At 38.6% G+C, this 16,000-nt stretch overlaps 1 protein-coding gene across 1 annotated transcript in view; it reads right to left on the bottom strand.

Annotated features, from left to right (window-relative positions):
• Window positions 1-6,569: 6,569 nt before the first annotated feature.
• LOC104618349 (chromosome unknown open reading frame, human C9orf72) overlaps window positions 6,570-16,000 on the bottom strand; it is a 12,815-nt gene continuing 3,384 nt past the window's right edge. The window contains exons 2-10 of the mRNA XM_010283919.1: window positions 15,789-15,848; window positions 14,788-14,883; window positions 14,082-14,146; window positions 12,463-12,535; window positions 8,982-9,098; window positions 8,042-8,277; window positions 7,474-7,531; window positions 6,839-6,948; window positions 6,570-6,756 (exon numbers count right to left, since the gene is read on the bottom strand). Of these exons, the coding sequence (XP_010282221.1) occupies window positions 6,570-6,756; window positions 6,839-6,948; window positions 7,474-7,531; window positions 8,042-8,277; window positions 8,982-9,098; window positions 12,463-12,535; window positions 14,082-14,146; window positions 14,788-14,883; window positions 15,789-15,848 (1,002 nt within the window). The remainder of the gene's footprint in view (window positions 6,757-6,838; window positions 6,949-7,473; window positions 7,532-8,041; window positions 8,278-8,981; window positions 9,099-12,462; window positions 12,536-14,081; window positions 14,147-14,787; window positions 14,884-15,788; window positions 15,849-16,000) is intronic.

Here is a 16,000-nt window from a genome sequence, read left to right as displayed (position 1 = left end):
GGATTCTGGAACCGTAACTACAAGCTTGTTTTGTGAGGTGCTGTGTCACCATGCCATGGTCCTGCACCCTGTATGGAGCCTTGTTAGCACCTGTTTCCCCATCCTGGAGGTCCTGGCACTGAAAGGTGCCTCATGGCTTCATTCAGTTGGCTTCCTGCACATTCAGGAGCTCACAACCCCCTTGGCCTCGGCATACCAGGGGTCCAGCGGGGCTCGCAGCCCCACAGCAGCCAAGCTCCTACGGGGGACCTGTGACAGTCCACAGCAGAAGTGTATGTATGTAAACTGTCAGCGCGTATGGTGAGAACTTGCTCATGCTTAGTAGGACACAGGCAGGGGAATGGACGCTAAAGTAATTAAGTCTAGGAAATGAGTAAGTCCAACCAGGCTGAAGTGAAAAACGGCACAGGAAGTTCGGGGTGCAAAGCCTCTCACACCAAGCTTTACTGTTGTTAAAGCCACATATACCCAACATTGCCCAAGTGACAGTATCAGAAATAGCAAATTTGGGTACAGATGTAGCAAAACTAGGAACAATGGGGCAAAGAAATCAGGTGTGGGGTACTGAGAGGAGCTTGGTGGCAGAAGGAAGATGCAAGGATGGCAAAAAAGTCAGCTTAAAATAAGAAAAAATAGGGAGTAAGGTATAAAATCAGGCAGAGAAAAAGGTGGATCCTCCAGCAGCAGGAGCACGAATGCCTGCAAACAGCAGTGATACTGACCTGCGTGCCCCAGCCCACTGGGATGCCAGAGGGACCCTCCTTGGACAACCCACCATCAGGTCTGTGTTGGTCAAATCTGGTGTGGGAGGAAATTGATTTGCACCTCCACAGTAACAGAATTGTAACTCGATTGTGATTACCTGTTTATGTGTTTCACTGGCCTTCAAACATATAATTAACGGTTTCATAGTCAAGCCTAACACTCTGCATTGTTATTTAATGGCAAGATGGTGTATCTGATTGCCCAGATCACTTAGCATTTTGCTGTCCTACACATTTCCTTCTAGTACACTAGAAGGAAATCAGCAATCAACAAACATGTTAATCAGTTTGCATCAGCTACCTCTCGAGTCTCCAACCTGAAGGAGAAGTGTCAGGCCTTGGCAGTAATGATGCTAAAAGCAAACTGAACCCAAAATGTTCCTCAGCCTGCCAGTGCCCAATTCTCTGCCAAAAACTGGTATGAAGTTAGTCATTACTTACTGTCCAGGTCCTTTGTATTCTGTGTGGTTTGTCAGGGCAGCTCCCCTTGGCTACTAAAAAATCCCCAAATGCCAGAAGGTCCCTCCTCCAGAATCTAGGTTATCAGAAATTATTTCCAAATACTGCTGTCACAGAGACAGGACAGAGAAGGCCAGCAGGAGACAAAGTGATGCAGGATTAACCTCCAGTGAAGAAGCAGCCTGAGACAGAGGGAGATCTCAGCAAGGACAAATGGCTTTGCATCCCCATGGATGAATGCAGGAGGCTGAACTGCAGTTTCATCAGTCAGCTACACTACTCAACATTTTGGCAGAGATATTGAATTACTGTGTGTGTAAGATTCAGTAGTAAATTTCAGTATTCCCTGACCTACAATTTCTTATGTTGCTGCTTCTACTGAAAACCAAAAGTGTGGCAACCATTAGTTGTATTTAACTGGAGCTAGAAAAGACACTCTGTTGTAATATAATAAGACAATTTTCTAAATGGAAGGAAGCTGGTATTGAACTTAAAGTTTCACAAATTAGTTTTTGGCTGTTGTACATTTTCAAAAATTCTGGCTTGTTGTTAGATATAGGCTAGGAATGACGCTTCAGACATTTGCCTTTGAGATATCACTGCTTCACAGCACCATGCTTTTACTTTGACACTCAGCCAAAAATTATCTTAAGTAATTTTACGTAATTATCCTTGCTTATATGTCTACATTCCTCTCTCTTAAAAGTCTTTGCTTCCTTGCTACAAATAGATGTTTCTACAAAAAGTCTTGATTAGCCCTTATGTTTCAAGTAAAGGATATGCTGCCATTAATTTTAACATGTATGCTAGACCCTGTAGATACCATATTCCTGATACCTAAACCTTTCTCTCTGGAATTCATGTATTAGTGCACCCAGAATTTCACTGGTGACTCCAGGGCCACCTTTAAACTCTCGCACACCTGCGCTCTCGCAGTAGAGTTTTTTCAGTTCTTGCTTTTATCTGTGCCATTGGAGATACTCAGAACTGACCAGACGATGCCATGAGCAACGTCATGGAGGTTGGTCTGGTCCAAGCAGGGGGTTGGACACACTGCCCTCCAGAGGTCACTGCCCACCTCAGCTGTTCTCCGGTTCTAAGCAACGGTGACTGCAGCCTGTCTGCACGACCAAAGCACCGCAGGGCAGTGCGGGCCGGCAGGGACCTCGGGAGGTCTCCAGTCTGACCCCTGCCCAGAGCAGGCTCAGCCGTGGGGTCAGACCGGGTTGCTCAGGGCATTATCCCGTGGGGGCTGCAAACACCCCAAGGAGGGAGAGGGCACCACCACCTGGGCCCCAGCCCTGCCCAGCTGTTCTCATGGGGAAGAAACTTTTCCCTATCTCCAGCCTCTCTGGACCTGCCAGCTCATGGCCCACCAGGGCCTTCTCACCAGAGCTGCCCCTGGTCTCACTGGCATGGCTGCCAGGGCTCTGCCTGCCCGGCAGACCTGTCCTTTCCTCCCACCGGTCCAGGTCCCTCTGGACAGCAGCCCTGCCCCTGTGCATATCAACTGCTTTCCCCAGGGTTTTGTGTCACCAGCCAACCTGACAGGGTGCACTTGGCCATCTTGCCAGGTCATGGATAGAGATGTTGAACAGGATAGGCCCTGGGGCAGACCCTGAGGGACACCATGGGGCACCAGCCTCCAGGCAGATACGAGCCAGTGACCACCAACCTCTGAGCCTGACCACCCAACCAGGTATTTACCCCCTTGGTGGGGCACCCGCCCAAAGCCAAACATCCAGCTTGGCTACAAGGACATTGTGGGAGAGTGCTGGAAACCTTGCTGAAGTCAATGTAAATGATATCCCGTTCTCCACTTGTCCGCAAATCTAGTCATTTTATCACAGAAAGCAATGAGGCGGGTGAAGCATTATTCACACTTAAGTCATGCCCTGCCGACAGTTCCCCCTCACCTTCTTCTCCTTCATATGGCAAGTCATGTGCTCCAAGAGGACTCATGCCATGACATGAACCTGCAGTTCCCCAGATTGTCTTCTGGCCTTTTTCTGGTTGTCAGGGACCTCCTCCAACTACATGACAATAAAGATAGGAACATCTAAAAGAAAGGAACAATTACCAGTTGCCATTCCATGCTGTTTAGGTGGAAATTTCTCTTTCCACTGATCTTTGCTTTGAAAACCTGCCCTATGCTAATTGAAGTTTATGAGCTCGAATATACATATATTATAATCAAATAATAGAGCTACCCTGCTAAAAGTTCTTGCAGGGTAGCTCTATTGTTTTAGTTAGAACTGAAGTCAGACTTACTTGATGGTCATTGTCAGGATTGTGTCCTGTTTCATACTTCTGAATTTTAATTGAAGTCTTCTGTGTTTGAAACCTCTGGACATGCATATGAACAGCATGGCTTTGAGAAGCAAGATAATTACTTCCTTTAACCAAAGTATCACGAGTGACCTTGTAAATAAGGACATGCTGCCATTGAGTTTCCTTGGTGCTTTGCCCAAGCAGGAGGTGTAAGAGTGTAGCTCTATGTCATGACAGAGGTAAACCACACAACCATGTTCTTTTCACAAGAAAAAAATACTCTACATACTAATGCATGTGGTTTATCCCTCTCTACTGTTGAAGAGAGGACAAAGCACATTCTTTGTAGGCTCTGATTAGACAACAGAGGTGAGCAACATGTCTGTATGAGATAGCCCTCATATTTTGGACCACTTTCCTTTGTCTTCACAGATCTCAGAATAGGAAGAGAAATCTTTCTAACACCTTTTCCCAGTAGAGAATGGAATGTAGACATCCTGGCACTCTATATTGGTGTATCCTACTGGTGGCTCAGGGATGAGAACATTACCAAAATACCCATTTTGCTCTGGAATAAAACTGACATTACAACATATTGATATATAGACTGGGAATATCCTCTGTGGTCCTAACAAATAAGACATTCCAGTGGATGTCTTTCTGTGCTGCCTTTGTAGGTATGCAAAGACCAGGAATCAAGATCAGGGAAAATGTGTTACTAAAAATGTGCTAAAACACTACTCTCCTTTCAAATCCATCTGGAAGAGAAAAACTTGCCCTATTCCTTTAGCTGTAAGGAACTAAAATCCTGAAGAAAGGTATTCACTGACTGCTAGATGCAAGTGAACTCCTTAAAATGTTTATGAATTCTCACATATGGGATTAAGATTTCTTAAGAGTAGAGGCTAAATTCTTATTTGAGCACATCAGAAGCATAGCAAGTCACACTAGTCTCAGCTTGAGAGGAGTTAAGTCCCTATGAGAAATGAGGAGCTAGGTAACATATGACTTTCTATCAATGACAGTCTATGATTCACCACCTCAGCATTTCTAACTCAGTAAGAAGGAAAAAGGTTTCTTCTTTATTTCAAAGGATAAAAGATAATGATTCTATCAGATACGGAACAGAAATTCTATGAAATAATCAGCAGCAATTATAGTTAAAAATTGTGCATGAATTTTATTATAATACTTTTTGTTTCCTGAGCAAGATTTACAACACAACATGCAGATGCATTTAATAATTTACTTCACTATACATTCTGCACTCGTGACAGTGCACTTGTGACAGTTGTGCAACAAAAGTAGCACTTGAGAAAGTTTCCAGCTTTCAGTAATTTCAAAAAGTGACAGCATCTTCAGTAAACAAACAGAGCGTTACTAGTTACTAGTGTCAATGTTAAGTTTCCAGTGCCTATCAAGCCAAAGTGATTAATTTCAGCAGCACATTTAAGGCTCTTTAGACTTCAAGGTAACTTCTACATTAGAAGTTTCAGCAGTGTTCATTACATTTTTTTTCACAATCTTAAGACATGAGAGTAAAAACTTAGCACTATCAGGCTCTTCTCTAATGGATCAATTGACTAAAAGCACAGAAGGAAATAATAATGGTAGGAAGACAGGCAATCTCAGTACAAGTATGTCAGCATAATTTTGACAAGTTCTTTTGATGAAGCGCTGAGCTCACTGCAAGAGCCTTACATACCACATACAGAAAAAAATGGCTCCACAAAATGTAATTACTTATTCAGCCAGGTAATGCTGGTGATGTTCATTCACAAAAATGGTGCGCAGCTGTACAATTCCATGTACAACATGCAGTACAGATATACCACTGACTTCAAGGTAACACACACCAACCATGTGTCAAAACTAAAAGAAATGGGTCTGGATTAACCTGACACCACACTGCTCTACATGCTAGTAAGAAAGAAAGTTTGAGGCATACAAACAGAAAATGTGTTTTTATTTTCAAGCAAAGCAAAGCTGGAGATGTGCTAAGATGAACTAAGAAGACTTCCAAGATTATTGACTAGAATTCACTTATTAAAATGGTAATCACATTAGTTCATAGCTGTGCTCATCTCTGAATTAAGGATTACTAAATATACTAATGGCAATGTAAAAAAAAAATTACTGCTTTGTCTTTTAGTTTGGCGTCACCTTGGTGTTCTTTAGGAAGGTCTAATACTTTAATCTGAACCATATCCTAACAATGGAAAAAACAGCAGCAGTTTACAGACAGAAAGACTGACAACTGCTGCTGAATGAAGTTTTCTGTTTTGTGTTTTGAACGAGCTCAATTACGCTGGATCACTGAACACTTCACTGCAGGATGACCCAACAATCTGTCATAGAGTATCCTGGCTGGTACTTACATACACAAAGCTGCTTAAACCATGACCCAGTTCCCCCGTGCAGAGTGCTCCTATTTAAGCTCCTATTTAACTCAATAGTTTGCACACAAGAATAGCACTTTGTAGTATATTAAAAATCCCAAACACCTTTAAATGCTCTAAATGAAGGAGACAGTAGTGTTAAAAAGGGAGATAAGGAAAGATGTATTTCAGATTTGTACCATGTACATACGAACAAACACTTTAAGAAACCTTTTGAAACTCTTGGAAGGACCCCATTCCACAAGCCCCATGATTAGAGGACGTACATATTGTTGTCTGTGGAAACATTAAAAATACTGACAAACCAGAATAGGTAAAAGCTGACACACACCTAAAGGAAGTCTCTGGGGCAAAGAAAATTAAAATGCTTCCCTTTATTGTACACAAAAACGTTCAAATTTATCTACTAAGCCCATAGGGCAAACGAACCTCTTGTAGTATCCACTTTTACTGTTAAAAAAACACACAGAAGAGGTGGATTCCTTAAAATCATGCCTGTCTGGCTAAGATGATATTCCCTCTAACAAGACCCTCCTGCTTCAGACAGACTGTAGTGTTACTGTGCACCTAACATTCCATCCCCAGTCAAGTCAATGATTGTCATGATTGTGGTGGTCACACTGACAGATTTCTTTTCGTGCAAGACTGCATCAGTACACATTAGTAGTGGAGAACTTTAAAACGTCATGAGCATATCACGTTCTTGCATGCTAGTGTAGAACGGCCTCCCAAAGATAAAGGAATGTAGACCTGGTTTAATCTTCTCAGCCAAAGCCATTATTATGTTAAGATCGCCCTCTGCTGTTAAGTCAAGATCTATCTTTAAGCTGCGAAGAGACTTAAAAGGTTTTTTCCCTTTTTGCCTGTAAGAAAATAAAAAAGAGTGTTGGAAAAAAGAACAGAGGACGTTTCTCCATGCCTGGTTTCTATTACCTGTTCACTTACGTGTCATCCTCTATGTATTTTATTAAAGTTAAGGCTTTTCTGTGAAGGACTAGCAGAAATTGTGCAAGGAAAGTACTCCTTAGAGACAAGCCAGGCTTCAGATGAAAGATCTGTTAAAAATTATACCAGAAAATTAAGTATAAAATGGAAATTCAAGAATCATTTTAAGAATGTGGAATATACAGAAACATTGCATACACATATAACATATCCTTAATTATAGCAAAACAGGCACATTAATAGCAGATATACTCCACATTCATTCTTAGTTTTCTAGCTGCTCAGCTGCAATAAATTAAGCTAGTTTACAATTCTGTTTGGATAAAGTATTATTTCCTTTTTAAAATTACCTGAAATTAATCCTAGTCACGTAGATTTCTCAGTACTGTAATTGTACACACTTGCACAGCAACAGAAAATGTGCATTGCTTTTCACATGTAAGAAGTTTCAGTATTCTACTAATACTACAATAACACCAGTATTTTTCTCACTAGTTATGCAGAGAAGAATCATACCATTAGTATGAAAAAGAGCTACCAAGCCAGCAAATTATTTATTCATGTTAAATTATCTGTTGCTAGGGCTCAAAGTACTGAACTTTAGTTCTTGTTCTTTCTGAAAAAGCAACAATTACCTGGTCCAGGAAGGCTTTTACTAATGTATCTCGATGAAGGATATCTTGAAAGACATTTCTATTAAAATGAAAGCAAACAAACATGTGAGGTAATGGCGTGAAGGGACACTAACTGTCCAGAAGTTGTGCACAGCAATAGCATTACTGTTTACAATCTGGCAGAAATTAAAAGTGAATTCAAAATTTTAGTGAATTATAATCCTGCTATTTTTAAAGGTAATACAGAAATTTGAATCCAAACTTTCAAATGAAGAGAACTAAACCCAGGAAAGCCACTGGGCATCATCAAATACACTTAGCTCTGTTATACCCCTAATTAAAACAAGAATAAAATTAACATTAACGTGGTCAGAAGTATCACTGAAAATGAATGTCAATAATATTTAATGTAACAAAACTACTGATGTAACTGGTAAATTCCTCCAAAATAAATGCACCTTCCAGAGCTGAAGGAGCTACTTAAAAGCCAAAAAATCTCATGTACTTTACTTGAAAGTACACTTTGTACTACTTTACTCTCTTGTCCCAAATCAAGTAACTTTGAAAGATGCGAGAGAAGAGTACATACAAATCAGGTGTGAAACTCTCATCTGTGTGTATAATATGATCCTGAGACATTTCTTCATCTGAATTAGCTCTCCAAAATGCTGTCAGCTCAGATCTCATATATCGTCGTTGGTTATAGATGTGTTCATGACAAGGGGGCATTTGCTTCACTGTATTGACATCTACATCTATATGTGTAGTAGGATATGGGGCATACATTACTTGACGGAAGGGCAACACAAAGCTTCCTGTTGCATCCTGTTTTAGTGAAAAAAATCATTCTTCTAGTTACTTTAAAAAAAACATCACAAAGTTACATTGGACAAAACAATATTAAAGCATCATGCCTAGATTTTAAATCCCATTTGTTTAGACATGTTTTGTTTTGAGAGAACTGGTGACTGTAGCCCAGTAAAAAGTCCTTCATACTGGATGATTCCCTTAACGTAATAGTGAAAACAGGTACTGAAGTAACCTGTGTATTACAATATTGCATCATCTGTTTTGTGAGCCCATTAACATTACAGTACTGTATTTATCTGGTAAGTTTAGGCTGCTCGCTAGAGCAAGAAACATTATTTTTCTATTCATCTTCACCTGTTGCTACAGCCTTTTTAAAATATCTGGAAACTGTAGGACTGATGGACTGTTCTTTTTTTTTGGTACAGCAAAAAACCTCAATGCCTTTTGGGATTCTAGCCCATTCCATTGTACCTCAAAGTACAGAAACAATTCTGGACAATACTCACGAAACAGATGTGGCAGAAAAAAGACTGGCTTGGAATTTTAGCACGTAAATAGTTACAAGGAAAGCTATAGCGCAAGAAAGGAATCAAGGGAAGATGACATACTTTGAACACGAATGGGTGTATGTGTGTCCATATCATACGCACACACATACACATACACTGAAGAATGTTCTTAAACTACAGAAGAATAGAACTTATCGTAAGCGTACTTACTTTGAGTAAGCCTTGAACAAAAAGTCCCGACTCGTATTTGAAAGAAGACTCATTTCTACAGAGCCTGGAACACTTACGCTCTGAAGGCTTAAGAAACAGACACAATGTTCTCACAATCTGCATTAAAAAGAACAGTTTTGAAAAATATGAAAATGTAAGGAATGAACTGATCTTCAACTGCAATTTCTGACTAGAATGTAAAAAAAGTTCATAAAGCTTTTTAGAAAACGCCAAAATTTTACCAAGGTCACAGAATAGTGACATGCTTAAATTATTATGCTGTAAGCCACATTATTCCAACTTCTTGTAAAATGAAGAAAAGATCCAACACTTTTTGGCAATGTTTGTTTTACAGCCAACTATGTAGCACAAATCACTTTTTCCTGCTGCTATGTCTTCCTATTACATAAACATGAGTTACTGTGATTACTTTCCCAGCCTTTTAAGCCTCTTACTTTATTCATTTCATAATGAAACAGCAGCTATTGTCTCCAATCAGGCACTGTCAATTTCCTAAATAAGTATCCATGCTTATTTCCTCAGTAATTTCCTCAAACTCTCCATTAAAAGCAACAAAGGTACTTCATTATACATTTTCAAACTCCTGTGCTGCAACACAAGTAATCATCTCCAAATACAAACATGTATTCCATTCTGCTAATCTTTCAGTCTTAATCTGTGGTGTCCTATGGGTGTCTCTAAGATGTTTGAGAAGGCTCTGTCCTTGCACAATGTGTTTATGCAGTACCTTAAATAATGACAACCTAGTTTCTGACTAATGCTTTTTGCCACTTCAGCAAGATGCAACAGGGTTTTTTTTTACTTCAAGGAAAGCTAAAGTATGCCATTAAAGAAAGCAGTTAGTTCATAACAGCTGCATCATGACACAAAGAGCACACTGCTGATAAGAACCTGTGCAGAATTTATGAAATTTACCCTGGATGTATATTGAGACTCACCTTCTTCTAGACTGCATTTTTCCTACACTGTCTAGCTTATCAATATATTATTTTACATACTCATAACCATTTAGACCTTAAAGCCTTTTAATTAATTATTTAATGAACTATAAACTTTCAAGCTTTTTATAACCATTTAAACCTTTAACATTTCCTCTATTATGCTAACTTAATCATGTGCAAATCTTACATCCCTGAAACAATACATATTAACGGAGGTTAGTTGATTTCCGCTATGAACTGAGAATTTTCTTTTCTCTGGTTCTCCTGTTACTCGTGATTATTTTGAGGATCAGCATTTACTGTTCATTTGACCAGAGGTGCTTTCCCATCACTGCCAATATGCACAAAACAATCCGTTCCCCCCGCTCCACCATTTTCATAAAGCATCACAAACTGCTTATTTCAAAGCACAGGTTCACTGAAGGTGCCTTGAATTTTGTAAAAAGACGGCTATTATATTTCACGGCAGCAAGAAGCCCTACATGCTATAAAATACCTAACATATAATATGTATAGTCTACCATTAATATATAATACATTCAGCAGGCCCGCTGTTCTTAATTTTTACTTCACAGTGAAGCACTACACACAGATACATACAAAAATGCATAAACCTGGAGAATTAAAACGAGTTTTTCCTCAAAGGAAGGTGGTCCTTTCCAACCTCAGTGATTCTGTGATTCAGTCTTACAAAATAAACCAGAGCTTAATATTAGTACATCACAATTAAAAGCATTATTGGATAGAAAAGCCCAATATACAAGGGCTTTCCCTATCAGAAAACGAAGTTACCTGCATGTACAGCTTCTCCACATGTACCGCTGCAGCACCCTGTCTCTCAGGACGTGGGACTATTGTTATTGCATGGCCCAGAGGCCCCAGTGTAAATTGAAAACTTGGAATGCTACAGAACTGCACAGAACCTTTCCCTCACAGCAGTATTGATGTACTCATTAAGTGCAGCTGCACCTAATACCTGAAGGTTCTAGGATTTACACTTTTATGAAAGCCTTCATTTCATTCCTAGTTGCAGGGATATTCTGAATCAAAGAATTTATTAAAGGACTCAGCCACGAGTGTAGAGAGGCAACTGATTTAGTGAAATACATTTTCTCACAAAGAAAACAGCATTTTCTTCATGATTTGCCTCTGAATATCCTACCTGAAAATTAACTTCAGTGTTTTATTAGAAGGGATGGAGTAACACCCTAATTAAATGCAAGTCAAAGGGCAATCTCTCTGAACAAAATGCTGATACACTGCACTATGATAAAAGGAAATATGCTTTAAGAAATACTTCAATGGACAGTAAACACAAGTGTGTGTCTTTCAGGAATTGCTTTCAATTTATCTGAAACTAGCATTTTGGTATACTCAAAAAGCTACATACAAAAAAAGTACTTGGAAAATTCTGAATGAGGAAAACATCCTCATTTGATTTTTCCTTCACATACTGGGTAAGCTTAAAAGAAGCATCAAGAAACTCTCCATTTACACCAAAATGTTATAGGAAAAGCAGTGCAGGTGATAGTTTCATATTGGTTCAAATATTTCATAACAAGCTTATAAGAGCGTTAAAAACAGTAACAGCATGGGAAAAATGTCTACCACAAAAACGTGATTATTTTCTTGTTCTGAAATGACAGCTTCCAAGAGTAACCTTTTTTCCTCCCAAATAGACCATAGTGATGTATACACTCTTCCCCATTGAGAAGTACAGCTAATGCTGATTATTGTTTCTAGACCTGAAAGCTCCTAAACATCCCTACTGATATGCTCCAGCAAGTATGAAACACTGAGTGTTTTGTTGCTACAAAACTCAGTTTTAGGGGTTTATATCTGTACTTTGCCTCCTTCTGGTTCTTAGGGAAAGCTGAGTCAAACCTAATTTAAGATCTACCAGTTAAACTTCACACTTATTTACCAAGGAGTTTTAAACAGACTGAAGATGAACTCAACACAAACACAGCTACAAAGAAAAAAACACTGATATTGCTGGAATGGTTTAAGGTCCTAGTAAGCTTGCCTGTTTCAATAATGTGTGTGTGACTACAGACTCAACAACTTTGAGGTTCCATGAAACACAAGCAGTTCCTGATGCAGAAGCACATTTATTCCCGGCATAAGAGAAATTATGCAGATACTAATTTCTGAAGAGTACACAGAAAATACCCATTGACATAGCTGAACTGGGCAAGCCAGTTCAGACCCCTTCAATTTGTACATTTTAGGTAACAAACCTAATTTTAAAAGCTCAGACTCTTTACTACTCAGTTATATACAGTATCAATTAAATTAAATACATTGGTTTTCTTACAGTTGTCAGAATACAACTGATATGGCAATTTTCAGGCAGAACTATCAACTGCTAGGCCAATCACCTAAAGTAAGATAACCAGACAACAGTATTTCTGCCTACTTCAACCTCAAGTACGTTTATAAATAAACCTTGGAACAAGTAACACACTAACACTCCAAATAATCAGCATTTAAGTTTGGTTTATTAGAAAGTGCATCACCTTATTAACTTTTTCTGCGCTGCTTCCTACAACTACAGAACAACCACAGGTCTGCAGGTGTGAACTAATTGCACTGCAAATAAAAACAAACATAGGTTAATACACCTAATAAGACTTTTCAAATACAACAATTGTCATATTCACAAGAAGACTGAAGTGCTCCCAGAATAAATATAGGCCCATATAGGCTTATTCCTATAGGACCTCACATAGCTGTGTAGGTTACTGCTGAAATCCAAAAGTTGAACAGTATCTACATTTTCATTTTAATGAATAAAAAGACTGTCACTCAGAACCTCAAAACACCGGTTGTCTCCTGCTACTATTTTAACTGTATTACAGAATCTGTATAGAATAATTCATCTAAAGTAACAGATGACATATTAATAATGAAGGATTTGAAAGCATCTTGAAAGAAGATCTATTTAATGGTTGTCCTCATTTTCTGAAACTGTGGATCAGAACCCAGTTTTCGGAGACTTTGCAGGTGAACCGTTCTACTCTTAGGAACTATATAGGCAAGAGCAAGTCATAAGCTTGAGTCCCTCAGAATACACATAGACATGTTAGAAATTGAGTGACCTTGTCTTGTGAGTTGTCAGCAGCAGAGAGGCTGCAGTAGATATACCTGGACTAACCTTGACAACTCTTAACATGTCCTTAAGAAATTTCTGTTGAGGTTTCTTATACTCATCCTCCCTTTCCCCTTCACTTTCTCAAACCAACACCTGGCCCACAGCTTCCAAAGGCTAGACACTCTAGAAAGTCTAGATACTATTAAAAATTTTTCTCCAATATATGTGAATATACAAAAGTACATTTTTGCTATCTTATGGAAGGATGCATTGCATGTGATTAACTGGTTCTAATAAACACCTCTTACAAAGACTATAATAGTTACACTCAGACTCTGAAATCCTACAGGTGGACTTTATAGTGGACCTGCTACTATTTATCTTATCAAGTATATTCCAAGAATAAATTCAAGGCCAGCTAAGTACTTACAAATTCTTCCTTTGGGGCAGAAATAGATTGAGTTTCATTTAGAAGTTACTATGAAAGCATGACTGCTTATTTTAGAGGTTGGTATTGTTGATATGGCAGTTTATTTAGTTTAATCCATTTTTTAATCAATGACATGTATAACTTCATAAAACACTATATTTAAGACTTGAAATCTGAACCTAGATGAGCTGATAAGCTTTGCAGATAAGGTAAAAAGCAAACATACCATTAATGACTCTTATTCATAGTTTATGCAGTAAACACAACCCAGGTTTTTTGGTATTTCATAAAAATTTAAGACTTTGACTTAGAATTAAACATACATATCAAAGAAAAACTACATTTGCTAGGAATTCTATTATCAAGGAAATGACTCTGTGACAACATAGTCCAAAGAGATGCAGCTATTAGCCTAGAGCCATTCTTCTAAAAAGAGAGCAACTTCTACAGCATTTTACAGGCAAAAATCTCTAAAAGCCCAGTACATGCCATCTTCCCCCCTCCTATAAACTAATCTAATACATGTTCACATGCACATACAGATAGATATAGATATACGCACACACACTTTTAAAGCATTTTACTACAGCATAAATCAAAACTGAAGTTCATACTTGAGGAGAAAGCCTTCATGGCAACTATCCCCAATGTCATCATCATTTAGCACTGTGTCACTTATCTGAAATGCAAGTAAATATAAACAAAGGTTAGATAAGGATCTGCAACACCATCCAATTATTTTTGTTTTTAATGATAGGTCGGAACTGTTTGAGTACTATTTAAGCTAAGTTGTAAGACTGCCCAAAAAAGCATAAACCTTTCTGACTTCAGCCAAAGCACTTTGAAAATGAGAAAGTCACTTGATTATTAAATGTTCTTCATCAGTCACAAGTCAGATTCCTTCCAGCGTTTTTTTTTTTTTCCTATAACCTTGTCCAGAATACTTAAATTAATGCATGTGAGATCACTTCCGCTTCTTCCAGGAGAACACCACACTGAAACCGGTATCAACATTAAAACCATTTACCTACCCATTCATTTTGTTTTGCATTTCCATTCCACTCTTAAAAATGGTATCATTCTACGCAGTCAATTTTGCTAAGTGCTGACCATAAAACCCACTGCTAGTACGGTTACATTTACCGAACTAGAATAGTTACGTTAAACCATTCCCTACATCACTTAGGAGAGCTTGACGTGAAATAACTGAAGCGTACAGGAATTTATGACAACTGCAGAGTTTTGTCTGCCAAAGAGAGTATCAAACTAGAATGTCAAAGCCACTTTTTTATTTGGAATGCAAAGAACATAACGACTTACATCTATGTCTTCCGGAACACTGTGTGATTTCATAGATGAAAGGAGTTCCATTACAGGAATGACTTCTCCTGTCAGCATTGGAATGATGCTCTGGCCCTGCGCAGTAAATAAAATGCTTGAAGTAAAAGCACATTGTGCAGTATCAGAAGTTACTGCTAACATGAACTTGCAATATTACATTCACAACATCTTTAACTTCCTATTGTTTGGAAGTCTGGTATTGAGCACAAATTGATGCATAGACCTCTTGGGCTTTGCTCATCAGTAATTATGAACTGGAAACATACATTTTGCTTCTCAACATCATGTCTAAAATGTATTTCCAGGGTCCTATGCTAATTTTCACAATCAGTTTGATTTGCCTAGACAAGAAGTATTTGGAGTGAGATAATTTGTTCATACCATATTATGCACAATTATCCTTAAGCATTTTAGATTCAAGTCTGATATTTTAACGACGACAAGAAACCAAAACCAGGCATATTAGTTACTTACATACAAAATGACTTATCTGATTTATCTATCACAAGAAACTGAAGCCACAATTTCATTATTTACAGTTTCAGAAATAAATTCCTTTAACAGTGTTATCCATTACGTCTCCAACCCCATTCCAACATGGCAGACTTTGTACATCTCTGTGACTCAAAAAGGTAATACCCTAGTGAAAAACCATCCTTGACAGGAAGCGAGCATGAATCTATGGAAGCTACTACCTTTACAGAGCTTCAAGTTCAAGTAAATTACTTTCCTTTTCTGAAAGGTAATATTCTTCATAGATTTCCACTTTACCCATAAAGTGATGAAATATATTTTCCTTCAATGTTCAGAGATTCCATCATCCTATCTTCAGAAACTTTGCCTCCTGTCCTTAGCAGGTCATCAGCCAGTCCACAGTATCTTCTGGATCCCAAAGAAGCAGCACCAACTTCTACAGTCACCAGATGCCGTCAAATAGTTTTGTGATGGTGTGCCATACACATCAACCAGATGGCCCTTACCTGATCCTCCATTCTCTCCGTGCCTTCCAAGACAATCTTCTGGAAATGTTCTTGCCTCTCCTGAGCAAGAGAAGCAGTTAAATATAAACGCTCTGATATTTTTTTATATACGTATGCACACAACAGTCAAATGGTACAGTTTCTTCCCTGTGGAGTCATGCTTCTTAGATTCAAATGTCGATGTTCAAGTCTTTTTTTCTTTTACAGAGTTG

This window comes from Phaethon lepturus, unplaced genomic scaffold, assembly GCF_000687285.1.
Source record: "Phaethon lepturus isolate BGI_N335 unplaced genomic scaffold, ASM68728v1 scaffold55303, whole genome shotgun sequence".
In the NCBI taxonomy this organism is placed as follows: domain Eukaryota; kingdom Metazoa; phylum Chordata; class Aves; order Phaethontiformes; family Phaethontidae; genus Phaethon; species Phaethon lepturus.
Note: the sequence above shows the minus strand (reverse complement) of the source record. Positions and strands in the feature narration are given on the sequence as shown.